The sequence below is a fragment of the Bombus bifarius genome, unplaced genomic scaffold (assembly GCF_011952205.1).
Source record: "Bombus bifarius isolate JDL3187 unplaced genomic scaffold, Bbif_JDL3187 scf7180000007975, whole genome shotgun sequence".
Classification (NCBI taxonomy): Eukaryota; Metazoa; Arthropoda; class Insecta; order Hymenoptera; family Apidae; genus Bombus; species Bombus bifarius.
The window spans coordinates 82,305-97,301 of NW_022884361.1; the positions used below are offsets into that span (position 1 = coordinate 82,305).

General features: G+C 32.5%; 3 protein-coding genes and 1 long non-coding RNA gene across 7 annotated transcripts; 2 read left to right on the plus strand and 2 right to left on the minus strand.

Annotated features, from left to right (window-relative positions):
* The first annotated feature begins 1,749 nt into the window (after nucleotides 1-1,749).
* LOC117217243 (rRNA methyltransferase 3, mitochondrial) lies at nucleotides 1,750-3,653 on the plus strand. The gene is made up of 4 exons (XM_033464706.1): nucleotides 1,750-2,316; nucleotides 2,458-2,696; nucleotides 2,788-2,943; nucleotides 3,038-3,653. The coding sequence occupies exons 1-4, from the start codon at nucleotides 2,009-2,011 to the stop codon at nucleotides 3,589-3,591; spliced, it is 1,257 nt and encodes a 418-aa protein (XP_033320597.1). The 5' UTR covers nucleotides 1,750-2,008; the 3' UTR covers nucleotides 3,592-3,653.
* Nucleotides 3,654-9,420, minus strand: LOC117217245 (MAM and LDL-receptor class A domain-containing protein 1-like). The gene is made up of 16 exons (XM_033464709.1): nucleotides 9,149-9,420; nucleotides 9,000-9,090; nucleotides 8,674-8,841; nucleotides 8,406-8,566; nucleotides 8,153-8,309; nucleotides 7,865-8,059; nucleotides 6,751-7,157; nucleotides 6,478-6,675; nucleotides 6,055-6,412; nucleotides 5,768-5,944; nucleotides 5,285-5,711; nucleotides 4,839-5,183; nucleotides 4,551-4,772; nucleotides 4,093-4,481; nucleotides 3,863-4,028; nucleotides 3,654-3,794 (listed from the first exon to the last, which is right to left on the minus strand). Exons 1-16 carry the CDS (start codon nucleotides 9,205-9,207, stop codon nucleotides 3,754-3,756), a joined length of 3,561 nt encoding a protein of 1,186 aa, XP_033320600.1. The 5' UTR covers nucleotides 9,208-9,420; the 3' UTR covers nucleotides 3,654-3,753.
* Nucleotides 3,987-4,779, plus strand: LOC117217247. The gene is made up of 3 exons (XR_004489505.1): nucleotides 3,987-4,094; nucleotides 4,173-4,405; nucleotides 4,464-4,779. It is a non-coding gene; the product is annotated as an uncharacterized LOC117217247 (long non-coding RNA).
* Nucleotides 9,421-9,633: 213 nt separating the features above from the next.
* Nucleotides 9,634-14,986, minus strand: LOC117217204 (OTU domain-containing protein 5-B). Of its 4 annotated transcripts, XM_033464615.1 has the most exons (13): nucleotides 14,842-14,985; nucleotides 14,418-14,760; nucleotides 14,218-14,310; nucleotides 13,359-13,450; nucleotides 13,083-13,216; nucleotides 12,749-12,897; nucleotides 12,513-12,668; nucleotides 12,279-12,435; nucleotides 11,993-12,204; nucleotides 11,779-11,919; nucleotides 11,551-11,706; nucleotides 11,271-11,457; nucleotides 9,634-10,932 (listed from the first exon to the last, which is right to left on the minus strand). In XM_033464615.1, the coding sequence occupies exons 2-13, from the start codon at nucleotides 14,553-14,555 to the stop codon at nucleotides 10,787-10,789; spliced, it is 1,761 nt and encodes a 586-aa protein (XP_033320506.1). In that variant the 5' UTR covers nucleotides 14,556-14,760; nucleotides 14,842-14,985; the 3' UTR covers nucleotides 9,634-10,786. The 4 variants fall into 4 exon arrangements, with proteins under 4 accessions (XP_033320506.1, XP_033320508.1, XP_033320507.1 ...); XM_033464617.1 differs by lacking the exon at nucleotides 11,551-11,706 and having other exon boundaries at nucleotides 14,842-14,986; XM_033464616.1 differs by lacking the exon at nucleotides 14,842-14,985 and having other exon boundaries at nucleotides 11,779-11,898; nucleotides 14,418-14,555.
* Between the last annotated feature and the right edge of the window lie 11 nt (nucleotides 14,987-14,997).

Here is a 14,997-nt window from a genome sequence, read left to right on the forward strand (position 1 = left end):
TACATATGAAAATGAAATTTTTGAAAAAACAAAAGGAATGAAAACGCATCAGTGGACATCTTGTTCAACATACCTATTTAAACTATATGTGTATCGATTACACGTACAATCAATTTGACTTTCGACCCTTAAGCGCTCGGCCGATTGCCCGCAAAATTTGAAAGTTAGACTATAACTCACGATTGAAATATTTTGATTACTTTTTCAACATAAAGGTTTTTGTTAGACAAACATATCAAGAACAACAATAATTATGTGAATAGAAAGAAATTTCTTGTTCATGCGAACCAAGAAGACAAAATATTTCAAAAATTAGTTGTTTTTATCGCGTTAATTTATTAGGAATTATGAGACAATAAGTAATAAGGGCTTAAGGGTTCTAATTATATAAAGACAATAAATATAAACGTTTCTTGTAATCGTATAACAGAAAAATAATGAAGTAGGTTAAAGATATTTACGTGGCTTAATCCATATCTCATGCTGAGATTTTAATGACTTTCAGCTCCTATGACAGCGTACAAAAACCAAAAAAAAAAAGAAAAGAACTTCTGAATAATTATATGGAACGGTTTGATACCAATCGCGGTTCTAATATTTGACTATAAATACTTTATACTTATATACATCTCTTTGAATACGACATGTGCGTACACTGCATATAATAACACAACAGAAAAATAACACATACACAAATATTACATCTATGGACACACATAAAACTACGCGTACATTACATGCATATCAGATTACACAAATATATAATAATATATATTTGTTATGCTACTATGACTATTACTATGTTGACTGTATTGATTAAGTTTTAAAGAATGGATCTTTCTGGCCAAGATTCTTCAATAGTGGAATCAGTGCCTGATATCCAAAACTAGAGACTGGTTGAAATCTCTTTGGATACAGATTATGAGCTATATATATTATATATTTTTACCTTATTTTAAACTATTTTAATGTAAGAGATTCTGTTCTTCAAGTGTGTACAGCGACATATAAACATGTATACATGTGAAATTACTAAAAAGAAGAACTATATCTTGGATGATGTTAGAAATAGTATATTTATGTAAACTGAAACGAAATTAATTTAAGATAAAGACATTATTTGGGTCAGAGTATCAAATCTTTTCTAACGTAAATTAATAGGGATCATGTACTATAATAATTTATTTTGTTTACTCTGAATTTTAATGCATGTATTTTGAATTAACATTTGATACTTAGACCCTAAAATTGTCTTTGGCAATTCCAATTAATAAATTAGAGAAAATATGCTTCGAATTTCCTGCCCTATAATTGTTTAATTTGCTCTATATTTTTTCTTATGTTTGAAATATAACTATGATAATATTAGCTATAGCAAATTGAATCCGTGACTTTTTACATTAAATATGTTATCCCAATCATCATACTTATCCTATTCAATTATTTAATCATCATAGAAATAAATGTTAGTAAAAAATTTACGAACAAAAATTGATATTTTTTGGCGGGAATATTTCACTTAAATATTTTATATGATTTGAATCAGTTAGCGGATAAATAGAGGACAATTCTTAAAACATTTAGAAATAACTTTTATAATTTCATTGCAGTGTTAATAATTTCATCAATTGTGAATGACACAAATTAATAATTATTCGGTGACCATAACATTTATAAGTTCCAAAGCACAGAACAATGTTTCATTGACACGTGTCGACATCTAGTAGTTTAAATTTTTATAGCAGGAGTTTAACGAGTCTCGTAAGGCCCCGAACTTTCTAATTCACGCTATTGCTGTTTTTAAACTCTTTGAATAAAACACGCGTGTACATTTTTTTAAAGTTAATTATTAAGTTAATTTGTGTGAATAGTATAATATTTTAGAGAAATGTTTTCATCAAAATATACGTGTTCGGTGCTCTGCACAATTAATAAAGAACTATGCAATGTTTAGAACAAAGGTTATAAGTAATAAAAATAAATATTTTGTATTAAAACGTGAGCAACGATGGTATTTCTAAATATTGCACGTAATACTATTCAACCAATTCGATATGCTAAACAATTAAAGACAGTTAATTTGTGTATAATACGGACGTATGCAAGGTGGAATAGTCGAAGACCGATTGCAATTGTTAACGAAGATGAACTTTTCGAAAGTGAAGATACTACTCAGCCGCAGATTCGCCGAGAAAGGATTTCTGCGAGAAAATCGAGTAAAAAGAAACCCACCCAAGAAAAGAAAAGTGAAAAAACTGAAAACGCTGCGAAAAAGAATTTATTTACAAAACTTAAAGAAAATGAAAAAATTGTATCGTAAGTTGCTTATTTTTGATTTTATTATAATCTTGAATAGAAAGTTATATGTATAAAATATTGAATCTTGAATAGAAAGTTATGTGTCAAAGTTATATGTATAAAATAAAAAGAATTATTTGGGAATTTTTATGCTTATAGATCCTTGATGAGTAATTTAAAGTCACGAAAGAGGAGGGAAAAAAATGATGAGATAGTTTTGGAAGGAAAAAGACTAATCATAGATGCTATAAAATCTGGTGCAATACCGCATTCAATAATTTTCAATGATTCATCTGACATAGCTGCATTAAAACTTCCCAATGAAGTTAAATTATACAAAGTTCCATATACTACAATACAGTTGTGGTCTGCTTTAACCACTTCTCCTGGTTTGTTAGGTAATAATATTGTATATTTTAAACATGCAGCTTTTGTATTAACAAGTTTAATACTTTGATGGTTTTGTCTATATTTCTTTTTGTAATGTAGGAATTTTTAAAACTCCAAATGTACATAAGAATGAACCAGCTGATAATGCATTACCACTTACTATTGTTTGCGATAATATAAGAGAACCAGGGAATTTAGGATCTATTATGAGGGCTGCTGCAGCAGTAGGTTGTGAAAAATTAATCCTAATGAAAGGTATTAGACCATGAATTTATGACATATATATAAATGACATTAGTAATTTTTTAAATAAAGGAATAATCATTAAATTAAGATTCAATATCTTCAGGATGTGTAGATTTGTGGGATCCAAAAGTTCTCAGAAGTGCAGCTGGTACACATTTCCAACTACCTATTCATGCATTTCCAACATGGGATGAGATCCCATTGCTAATTAGTGAGGACAGTAACATTTTTGTAGCAGATAGCACTTTTGGTGATGAGTTTTTGCACAATTATTCAACTGAAATACTTCAAACAAGTTTGCAAATATTTGATATTGATCCAGAAGATTTGAAGTCAAAACTTACAGTGGATACTAATAAGCAATCAAAAGAAGATATGGTACCAAAAAATAAACACCTGATGAGAGATTTCATGTTAAAACTACCTATTCTTCCATACTATTCTGTAGATTATACAAAAAAAGAATCTGTAATTGTTGTAAGTGGAGAAACTGAAGGTTTGAATTTTAATTCCTATAAATTCTTGAAAGAAAAGAACGGTATTCGTATCAATATACCTTTAGTAAAAGGAGTGGATAGTTTGAATGCGGCTGTAGCACTTGGTGTTGTTATCTTTGAAATTAGGAGACAATTTTTCAAGAAAAAGAGCCTCCTTTGATACAGATTTTTTGATAGATGTTACACAATTGTATAAATAAATCCTTGGCTTTTATTTCTGAATGAATTGTGCATTTATTATTTACAGAAGCTTACTTCATATAAGTTTTGTAAGAGATGACATAAAAACAATGTAATATAGATCATAATGAGTTCTAATAGTTTAATTTCCATTATTAACGGGTTGAGCAGCAGCTGGTCGAACTACAAAATTAGAATATCAAAGTATGGTATGTCTCTTTATTTTATTCATTTAGTAAAAAGAATCTTACTTGTACAACTTTGAGGTTGAAACTTTATGTCGTCGATCGCAAAACCTCCATTACTAGCACTTCCTCTTAAGATGAGACGATAAGATGCACGTGCATCTATTGTTACCTGTGCTGCAGTCCATACAGGTCTAGGATTGTTAAATCCTTTTGCTGTTAATGACCATAACTAAAACAAATAAAATATTGATTTTTTAGGATATCCTAGATCTCAAAGAATTATAAATACCTACAGGTTGTTGTTTTCCATCATTCTCTTCATCGTTGCCTACTTCTTCGTCGATATTCATTTTAATAACTTGCAACGTTGTAGATTCTTCAACACCAAAGGCAGCGAACCAAAAAGTGAAACAAACCGATTCTTCGTCGGGTGATGTTTGAATTATGGGAGATCGTAAACGTACATCTGTGGATTGTTTATTTATAGTAAAAATATCAAAGAAAACAAAGTCTCCGGTTGCCCCAAAAGTTTTATCCAATAGCTGAGCTGGACGATGAGCAAGAAACGCACGCTGCCAAGTGACTGTACGCTCATTCTCAGAAGAAGTAATATTTTCCCAACCACATAACCCTTTCTCAAAGCTACAATCTTCTGGTCTCACAGATGCACCAGGTGGTTTCACTACAAACCAGTAATAACATAATTAGTTTGAGGTAGAATTAGAAAAAACAGGATTTATTGAAAGCTTACCAGAACAATTTCCAGTATAGAAAGCAATATCGTCAATGCCAATGCTGCCACTAGCACGATTGGGACCCCAAGTACCCTCGAAAACTACGTTGAAGTTCTTCCTTTCGTTTATATTGATTTGTGCATACCTCCATGTGGGTCCTTGGTTACTATACAGTTGCCAGATTGATCTTGATTCAGTTGATGATTCTTCTGTTGTTTGTATAAATACACGGAGTACACCTTTGAATTTGCATCATTATTATAGGCATATTAGAATAATTAAAGAAAAAAATATAAAATATCTACCTAAGCTTGGTCCGATAGAATCAATGAAAGACTCAAACATAAAGTACCAGAAGGTAACACATAATGGCTCATCACTGCCTTTCATTTCCCGACTAACGAGTTGCGCTGTTCCACCTCCGGATGATCGAGGTCCTCCTCTTGGACGTCCCAGATTAAGGAAATACTCATTTCTTCGATTAACTGTATATCCATTGCTGTACGATTTTCGTTGGTTCCTGGGATTCAGCACTTGTATAGATACTCTTTCCCACTCCACTCGATCAGGATCTCGAGAATTGATCCAGTCACATTCGTCGACTTCGAAGGTGCAGTCTCGTGGTGTAGGTACGGCAACTTGAGGTAAAGCTGAAAGTGTACATGAATGAATATTCGAAAACCAACAGTGATCTCTATTTCGTTTTCAATCAGATCTCTGTATGTATTAACTATTTTTTATAAATCTTTACCTGGACAAGCACCTTGTGTAAAAGAGATGTCGTCAATGGCAATATCTCCCATCTCAGTGTTACCTACAGATGCTTCGAAAAGGAGTTGAAAATCATCCAGAGAGCTAATTGTAATTTGAGCAACGAACCACGTATTTCCAGCGTTTCCGTTCAGACTCCAAATTTCTCGGAGAGCTGCATCCAAATTACGAAAATGACGAATGAACAGTTTTAAAGAACCGATGCCAGAGCCAAACATGTGGAACCAAAAGTGCATACACATAGGTGTATCGGCACTTGATGCGGGAAAGCTGGTGCTAACGAGCCTGGCTCTGTCTCCTGGTCGACGAGGAAAAGAAGAATCTATATACGCATATCCTCCAGCTGTTGATTGGTCTATCGAACTATCCATTGCGGGTCCAGTTGTGGGATTCCCACTTCCACGACTCTATACACGTATTTATATATATTATAGCGTAATAGTGAAATTGATGATAAACTTACAATTGTCCAATCGAAATCATCCTCTGCGTCATTAGCCCAATCACAAAATCCACCAGCAAAATTGCAGAAACCGATACATGAAGTACCTGGCTGTAAATCTATGTCATCTATGGCTATGTAGCCCCTATATAGACGGGCTGGATCGGTAGAATCCACAGGAATTCCTTCGATGATCAACTAAAAATAAATACCATGTTTCTATATGATAATCATAATGTTCTGAATATGAAAACCATGATGCTTTTCTCAAGGAAAATATTAATTCGGGAAGAAAGTTATCCAATTACCGAATGTAACTCGGGATATGTGTATAGCATTTGTGTTTGCTGCCAAACACCCAGGGTATAATACTGAGCATTCCAAATGACACGTTCGTCAAAAATTTCCAGTGGCTTGCAAGACGGTATAGTCGCATTTTCTGGAGTGATTTCTTCAGTTTGTTCTTTCTTAATAGAATATTCATCTACACCTACATGAAGTAGAACTCTCAGACCAGCGACGCTGAGGCCATCCATGCTATACTTAAACATAATACAAGTTCCAACAACTCCTGTACTTCCTAGTTGAGCACTATGCAGCAGTCCTCCTGGAGTTTTTGTTTTACCATCCTTTTGTGGCAGTTGTGATGTTTCAAGGAAGGCATATCTAATTCAAACTTGAGTTACTATACAGACATAGAATTGGAAATAAATATGTATATTGAAGCATACCCTCCTTCCATAGTACCAGTGGTATAATCACTTGGGGGACCACCCATCCAATTGGTACCCATGCCAGTTCCAGCTACCCAGTTTATTACACTATCACCATTTTGCCACTCACAAAGTGTCTGTGCTGGAAATGTTCCAAAGTCACAAAAAACTTCATCTATTGATGCTGTAGATAGTGGTGGTGTGATTGGTGGGTACCTTAAAATGAAAGATACATTTTAAAGTGATTGAACTTTAACAGGTCAATTTTTGTTATATCTATAAATTTCTTACCTCTGCGTTGATGAATTTCTTTGGGCAAGAGTAGGCGGATTAAGTGGCTTTCGTGGCAACGGCATCTCTGTGGTTGGAGGAATAATTGTCCGAGTATATACAATATCTGGTCTAACTGGCCAATGCCTGGGTTCGATATGTTCTACCTCGTCCATAAGATCATGATCTCGATCAATGGAATTGAATGGAAACTGCGTCGAGTTGAAAGCATCGTTGGTGACAAAAGTATCAAAGACATCCTTCGTCTCGTCATTTTCCATACTTTTGGTCCAATTGGGAATGAAACTTTCGTTTTCGCCGCCGACGAGATCTATTTGTTCTCCGAGCATCGGATTTAAAGGAATCCATGAAGAAGCACATGTTAGCCAGTAAAGGCAATTACATACTAATAAAATCAACCACATTTTCTTAATATTTTAGACAATTTTTATTTCATGAAAAAAATAAGATCTTAATATTGAGGTATTATATAAAGAATGTTAAGCAGATACACAATCACATGTTTCATCATGGAAACAACTGAGGATCTTTTTCTATCTTATGTATTTTATTATAAATTTTTCTGGAATTTAAAGTATTTTAAATACGAAAATAGGAAATTTTACACTTTAAATTACATAGCAAGAAGCTAACACTTAACTTCCAACACGGTTTCCTAATAAACAGAAGTTAGAAGTTATTGCGACGTTTATACACGCAGAAGAATGATAACTAAACTAAATACGAACTGAACGGTTTTCAAAAGGTATGCACGTGATGAAATAAAACGAACATTCCGCAGTTCCGGTCTTCGCTTCCTGTCGTTACGCTTTTGATCCTAGTACAGAGAGTCCGAGTTCGATAACCGTTCCCTGTACAATTTCATTAAACTGACTACCTGCAATAATTATCAGTAATTATTATAAAGTACATTATACTATAATATTTATTATGTACAGAATTATATAATAATTATATGAATATAAATATAAAAAGTGACTACTCTATGAAGAAAATCTATATTTAAATATATAACTTTTAGTGTCTAATTTTTAAACGTTATTTACGATTTTAAAAATTTCAGAAATATTTCCGGATTAAAATTTCCATTATTCTTGTTAGTAATACTCATAACTCGTCCTAAATTTAAATATATCCGAATAATGAAAGATACAAGGTAAGGGCAGAGGATCAATTGATCTATTTTCGGCCGACAAAATGGATCTTTTCTCAACATTTTTGATATCAAGCTAACAACAGACGTTGATGTCCCTCGGGGAAGAGGCCGTGGTTTTTCTTCGCAAATCATTTTTATGATTTCTGTTAGACTCTGAAAATTGGGATACATACCATACGTATAAAAAATAGAATAAAGTCAAAAATTACATTGATTAAAATCCGGATTAAATTAATCTAACTTTACCATAGCGGGAAAAGGATGTCTTTTTGAAACCATTTCATAGAGAATGACGCCCATGCTCCATATATCGCATTTGAAATCATAAGATTGGTCCGTTAGCATTTCTGGAGCCATGTAACAAAATGATCCAGCGCGACATATAATTGATGGTTTCGTTAATCTGTACAATAATGATAATACTCCATAAAATTATATAAAAATATTGAACATAAACTATTAATATTTCATAAAGTAAGTTTTTCACAATGAATAATACTCTTTAAAATTTTTCGAGACGCCGAAATCTCCGATCTTTACGATGTCACCGCGGCTTCCGGTTAGCATGATGTTTTCCGGTTTCAAATCACGGTGAAGAATCTTTTTGAAATGGATGTGGTGAACTCCAAGAACGACTTGGGAGAATAAATACAGCGCATCCTAAATTAACATATGTATTCATTAGTATTAACATATTAATATTATATCAAATGTTTAAAATATCGTAGACGAAAAATAATGAGATGTAATGTTTCCCAAGTTCTTACTTCCTCTTTAAGTGGTGTCTCATTGTTTTCTAACAAATCTTTCAAAGTGCCTCGCGTTGCATATTCCATAAGAATGTAACTGTGATTGTCTTCTATCCAAGCTCCATAGTAAGCAACTATATTAGTATGTCTCAAAGTGTGCAAACATTTCACTTCTTCTGATATGTTCTGAGCACATTAAATATGCATGCAATCAGTTATAGTATATAAAATTAAGCATAGAGACAATCTTTTATGTACAAAAAAAAGTTAATTAATAGGTACATCTCCTTGATATGGTGACACAACAATTAATTTGGCCTATTTCAATTAAGAAATTTCCTCACCTTAAAAGGTAGTGCGTTTACATTATCGAGAATTTGTTCCTTAACTACGAATGGTTTAGAGTCTTTCTTTCGTCGTACTAAGTAAACTGATCTAGAAACAATAGACGATGAGGAAAAATAGGAAAATTTAATTTAGCACGAATACATACCCGAAAGACCCCTGTCCTAACAATGTTTCGAATATATAATCATTTATATGCATGGACATTTTTGACAAAAATGATAAAAAACGCGAATAAAATCGAATTATTAATTCACAAAATTAATTTAGCTAAGAGTACTAAACATCAATCAATTTGTTATGGTAGATCAATATAAACAGTTAGTCCAATAAAGTTTGAATTTTTTTCTGGTATGTCAGAAATGTCTATTTCCAATCAGATATTTGAAATTGAATAATATAATTAAATATAATAATTAATTAAATACATTTACTTTTTAAGAAGAGCTATTTTTTTACAAAAAAAAAAAATACAATGATTTTTGATTTGATTAGTTTCGTATTTAATGGCGTACTGTTACAAATTAACAAATAAGATCATATGAAAATCATAAGGAATTCGTTGTTTCTTCATTTATGCTTATAACTTGGAATGCACAAATGAAATCTAATTATATTTCGAGAATATGCATATGACGTGCATAGATTGTGGATTTATTATTATTCATAAAAAGTGTTTACAAAAACGCATTCTTGTTTGCTCACAATTTATAAAGTATTGTTTTAATACTATTTAAAGTCTCTAAGATTCGTTAGCAAACATTCTCTATACATATGTATTAACGAAAGCACATATGCAAAGGTAGGGAAAATTCGGGCATTAAATTACATGTAGTAGTTTTATTCTTCTTTTTTTACAAATAACGCAATAAAGATTTTTTTCCTAAAGCGTTTAGATGTATTATATCATACCACAAAAAAGGATGTAGTGACGCAGTTGACCTGATTGAATTGCATAATTCACAATAGTAAATGCTGCATTCAAGAACACGCAGACAATTTAATATAGATGAACAACGACAAAAATGGGTTATTTTTTAAGACTTGATTGTAAAAAAGTTCCTGTCCATAAGGTGAAACACTGCTGGCAAAACAATATGGCTACTCTAGTTTTTCAAAAAGTGTGCACGTTAACGCGATGTATGTACTCTTTTAGAGTACTCGTGCACACATCAACAATTCTTGAATTGAACGATGCTCACCAAACATTTATTTCCAATGAAAAAAGCAAACCACCTTATACCCTAGTGCAATGCAGAATTAGATGATACTGCAGTATGTACAGAGTATCCCATAAGATGCATTATCAAACTCATACGTCAAACCAACGAAACTGAAGAAAACAATTCTTGATGCTTTTACGTGATCATTTCTTTGTTGATTAAATTTCTTGTTATTAATAGAGAAAAGCAGATGCATCCTTAATAAACTTAAACACTTAAACACTTGTGCTAATATTTGGTAAAGTTATAATCCAACCACTTCTTTGGAAACTCGCTATATGCTTCAATTCATATCTGATTTAAAGTACACAATAACTTCAGCAGAAATTAATGCGATACGATTTGCAGCCGGTAATTAAGTTTATTAGGCATGCATTCAACATAACTGTCGATGACTCTTAGTGACTAATGACCATGTGATAACACTAAGAATTGCTTCATTTTTTTGATTTAGAACTATCTTATTTTTCGGATATATCACATCCTATGAAAAACGCTGCATACAAATGCATATACTTTTGCTTCAGTATTCTTTTGAACTTTATCAATAACGATTTTAAAAATTAACTATTACTAGAATCTAGTATATTGTTAGTATCATTTCCAGAAGAGGCAGAACTCCGTGATTGTTTCAAGCTGTCTAAATATTCCTGCTGTGATGTAGCCAAAACTTGCGAGAGTATGTCACTGTCTTCCCAATCAGTCAAACCTAGTAAATTACGAACATGTTTTTGCATAGCAAAAATTATTCTTCTTGATCAAAATATTTAAAATTAATTATATAGTGTTTCATTTAACTGAAAACAGTAGAATATCTCATGAGGGATTAACGTAACCTAAAAAGTTTGAATAGAAGTTGTTTGGTAAGAGGTATGATATGATATCCTCCTTCAAATCAAACAACTTTTGTTAAAATATAGCTTTAATCCCTCGTGAAATATCCTACTGTTTTCAGTTAAACGGAACATCCTGTACCTATATTATAATTATATATCATAAGGTAACTTAGTTACTGACATTTAATTTAACTGCTAATACTTGACTTACCAAATACTTCGGGAGGAAGACGATTGAATAACGAGATATCCGGTGAAGCATGAGCCTCTTTACTACTACCTGGTACAGGTTCCTGCGAGATTTTAGATTCAAAATCTGAGGCAAGGTGAGACATAGTAGATCCTTGTGTTGACTGGTGTTGCGGAGACCTTTTATTGTATCTTACCGAATCATTTACCTGAAATTATAAATTAAAACATACAAAACATAATATACAACATAATATATATAGGCTACACTGTCTTAGTAACATTAATAACTAGAAACGAACTTTTGGAGAATTACGCAAATTATCTTGGCTAGTTTGAGTCGTGGTCGGAGAAGAAGTGTGGCTTCGTTGTTGACCACGACCTCCATGAGGGTGAAAATGTGCGTGACTGTGTTGCGCACTTGTTACTGTACTTGTACTGCTGCTGCTCGCTGATCTCTTTATTAAATCACAAGACAATGTTTTACTTTACTCGTCTAAAATAATAGACAAAAATTGCATGGAACTTACAGCTTTTCGCATTTCATTATCCCTTAACCATTGCAAATAACTTTCCCTAGCAACTTGTTCTTCTATGGCTTCGTTTGTTGCTTCCCAGTCAGTTGCTTTTATTTTATCTTCTAGCATCGTCTGTGCACAAAAATAATTGTTCTTTTCATTTATTGTAGAAGTTTAAAGTTTAAAACGATATTAAATAGAACAACTAACTATAGTAATTCTTCACCTGCTCAATGTGTAATTCTTCGCTTTGACGAACTGCATCTGATATAAGTTGTCGATCCGCAGCACCAGGATTGTATGAAGGTAAGCCAAGACCAACACCAATTGTAGCTTTATATGGGTCTACTATGCTATTATAATGGCTACCACGTTGATAAGACAATCGTATCGGTTCATTATCACTTTCGACCATCGTATGGAAAATATTAATTGGTTCTGTGTAAAATTACAAAAGCTAATATTAAAAGTACAAAAAGATTAACTTTACCAAAGCGCATATTGACACGGACCAGTACTGTAGCAATATAATTGAATGCTACGATTATACATTTCAGACATAGCTTGCATCTCTATATGATTTCCATGTACATATTCTTGTCGTTTTCTATCTACATATGTGCTAAAATCTTCCGCTACAAAGTGAGAAAAAAATTCTTGATTGGAAGCCTAGAAAATCACACCATATAATTAATAAATTTATTTTTAAATAATGGATTTCTATCATTCTTGTGTTCAATACTTACAATATAATCCATGCAATGCTTCCGAACTACACCATGCATTTCTTGATCACCATAAACTTGATCTGCAACAGCTCTAAATAGACATGCTCCATCCTCACCCATCTTTTTGACGATAAATCCCATTTTTCGCATTCGTTTTTCAAACCATCTATCTCGCTGTAAAAAAAAAATATAATCAAAAAATTTGACAATAAAAATTATCCATTGTCATAACTATCTATCATTTCATAACTAACCTCTTGCCATTCAGCCAGTGTAAGATTATTTCCAGTTCTGCCAGTATATTCATCACCACTATTATATCCATTAGCTAATTCATGTTCTATATTTGCAGCAGTCCCGACAATAGCCATTCGATTATTGGCTATGACACTACCATCTGTAGCTAAGTAAAGTGTATTATTTATTATTTATTTTACTAAGAAATGTTTTCTTATTTTATATAACAAAATTTTAATATCACAGAAAAATGTCTTTTTCCAATATAATTTAAGTTGATCTATGCTTGTTTTAATATTAAGTGATAAATTTAATATATGTATGCATAGAAGAAGCATTACAAATATGAACCTTGTAAGCCACTGCTAGATGCAGTGGGAGGTGTAGCTTGTCTTTCACGTTCTCTTTCTCTCTCCCTGTCTCTTTCTCGGCCCCTATCTCTTTCTCTATCACGTTTTGAACGTGAATTTCTTCCAATACAGCCACTGTAAAATAAACACTCAACATAAAATACAAAACAAAACATAAAATTCTGAATACAATATACTAGACTGAATATATCTAAAATGATAGATAATACAATGATATAAAACAAATTTAGGAATTTTTTGGTCTTTCATACACTACCTATGTGGACTTGCTCGTTGTCTGTGGCGTTTACCATGACTGGGACCACTTCCTTCTTCAAAATGTTTATCTTCTCGACGATCTACACTTGACTTTAATAGAAGAACACATATAAGTGTTGAATACATTATAATATATTTTTATTAACTATAGAGAGTTATTATATACATAGCAAATGACAAATGATATTCCATAAAAAAAGGATAATTTGAAATTCAGGGTATTTATATAAAAATTTAATAATAAAAAAGGAAAGAAAAATACCTAATGTAATGTTAATTCCTTAATTCCCATAGGCACCTATAAATATTACTTTCTTATTTGTTCTATAACATAAGCAAATCAATAGTTTATAGGTTCTAATGCATTCCAGTAAATCTAGTAAGGCTAGTAGTCAATTTAGTATCTATTCCGATATATTAATTCATAATATTGTTGATAGAATTTTGGTTTCATTCATTTTTAACAGTATCTTGAAAAAAAGTATGTTTTGTGTTATTTGGTTTGTTTGCTATCATTTGAGATTTTATGTGCATCTGAAATATATGAATATATTTCATACTAATATAATACTCATGTCCAAATTATAACATATTTTTTTTGTGTACTAAAATAATGAAATGTATACACCAACAAAAGATGTGTAATTTATAATAAAAATAAAAAAGTAAAGTAAAATATATTTTACATGTATCTCAGAGTAAACTCGTAAAACATGTTTTATATCAATAGAGATAGAAATGACAACTGATGAAAATGAAATGACAATGAACAACTGATGAAATATTTCCAATATTTTCTCATAATGTGACCTATGGGAATTGGGGGTTAAAAAAAAATTAGCTTTTATGTTTCCTACCTCGTACGAGCTCCCTGTAAGAACGATAGAACCAGATCCGTGATCAGTTTGAACCCCGTGTAGATCGACCGCGAAACCGTTCGCTGCACGTACCTGTCACGGTTCGCAAAAGGTTGTTTTAAGGTTCACTCTTGCAACTATTTACAACTAGAAGTATTTGTGCGAGTAGTATAGTTGCAATAAAGGGATTATTCATTCACCTGATATGGGCTATTAGGTAGTGTGATGGATCCGGAGGTATGCTCGTTTTGCACTCCGTGAACATCGACTTCGGAAGTGCTGCCTCCTTCTCGTCTATCTTTCGAGGCGTTCGTCTTCTTCTTCGACAGAATGGTCATCTTGCGTAATCGATCGTCGGTGGTCGTTCAGACGCGACGCTCGTTTTAACAAGATTTCAAAAGAGAATCTCGCAGGCTTACGCTCACCGCGCCTTCAACCCCGTAACTTCCTTCCTGATCCACAATTGCTCTATCCACTTATTTATTATTATTCTCAATGATGATCTACCAAGTACACCTCGACGTACGTGGATGCGAATCGATCCTTTAATAATATGTCACTAATTAACTCTTCGGAATTTAAATCAGGACAATATAGCGCTTTGTAAGAAATACAGCATGATACCTTTGATAACCAACTACTACATTAATTCGTGTTATTTCGAATGTTTTGTCAGACAGCCATGACTACACTTGCACACACTACGAGGCTACCTATTGCCAATCTGTCGCGTGGTATTTCCCCTATACCCGACCGTAAAAGTCCCTACGCTAGATATTT

What these genes read in the sequence shown, in the direction of transcription:
- LOC117217245 (XM_033464709.1), bottom strand. Translation starts at nt 9,207, where the DNA reads ATGTCCATGCATATAAATGATTATATATTCGAAACATTGTTAGGACAG. An exon ending in AGACACCACTTAAAGAGGAA is followed by an intron (nt 8,567 to 8,673) that starts GTAAGAACTTGG and finishes ATGTTAATTTAG; the next exon opens with GATGCGCTGTATTTATTCTC. An exon ending in CATATCCCGAGTTACATTCG is followed by an intron (nt 5,945 to 6,054) that starts GTAATTGGATAA and finishes ATTTATTTTTAG; the next exon opens with TTGATCATCGAAGGAATTCC.
- LOC117217204 (XM_033464615.1), bottom strand. Translation starts at nt 14,555, where the DNA reads ATGACCATTCTGTCGAAGAAGAAGACGAACGCCTCGAAAGATAGACGA. An exon ending in TACCTAATAGCCCATATCAG is followed by an intron (nt 14,311 to 14,417) that starts GTGAATGAATAA and finishes GAACCGTGACAG; the next exon opens with GTACGTGCAGCGAACGGTTT. An exon ending in ATCTAGCAGTGGCTTACAAG is followed by an intron (nt 12,898 to 13,082) that starts GTTCATATTTGT and finishes CACTTTACTTAG; the next exon opens with CTACAGATGGTAGTGTCATA.
- LOC117217243 (XM_033464706.1), top strand. Translation starts at nt 2,009, where the DNA reads ATGGTATTTCTAAATATTGCACGTAATACTATTCAACCAATTCGATAT. An exon ending in GAAAATGAAAAAATTGTATC is followed by an intron (nt 2,317 to 2,457) that starts GTAAGTTGCTTA and finishes TTATGCTTATAG; the next exon opens with ATCCTTGATGAGTAATTTAA. An exon ending in AAAATTAATCCTAATGAAAG is followed by an intron (nt 2,944 to 3,037) that starts GTATTAGACCAT and finishes CAATATCTTCAG; the next exon opens with GATGTGTAGATTTGTGGGAT.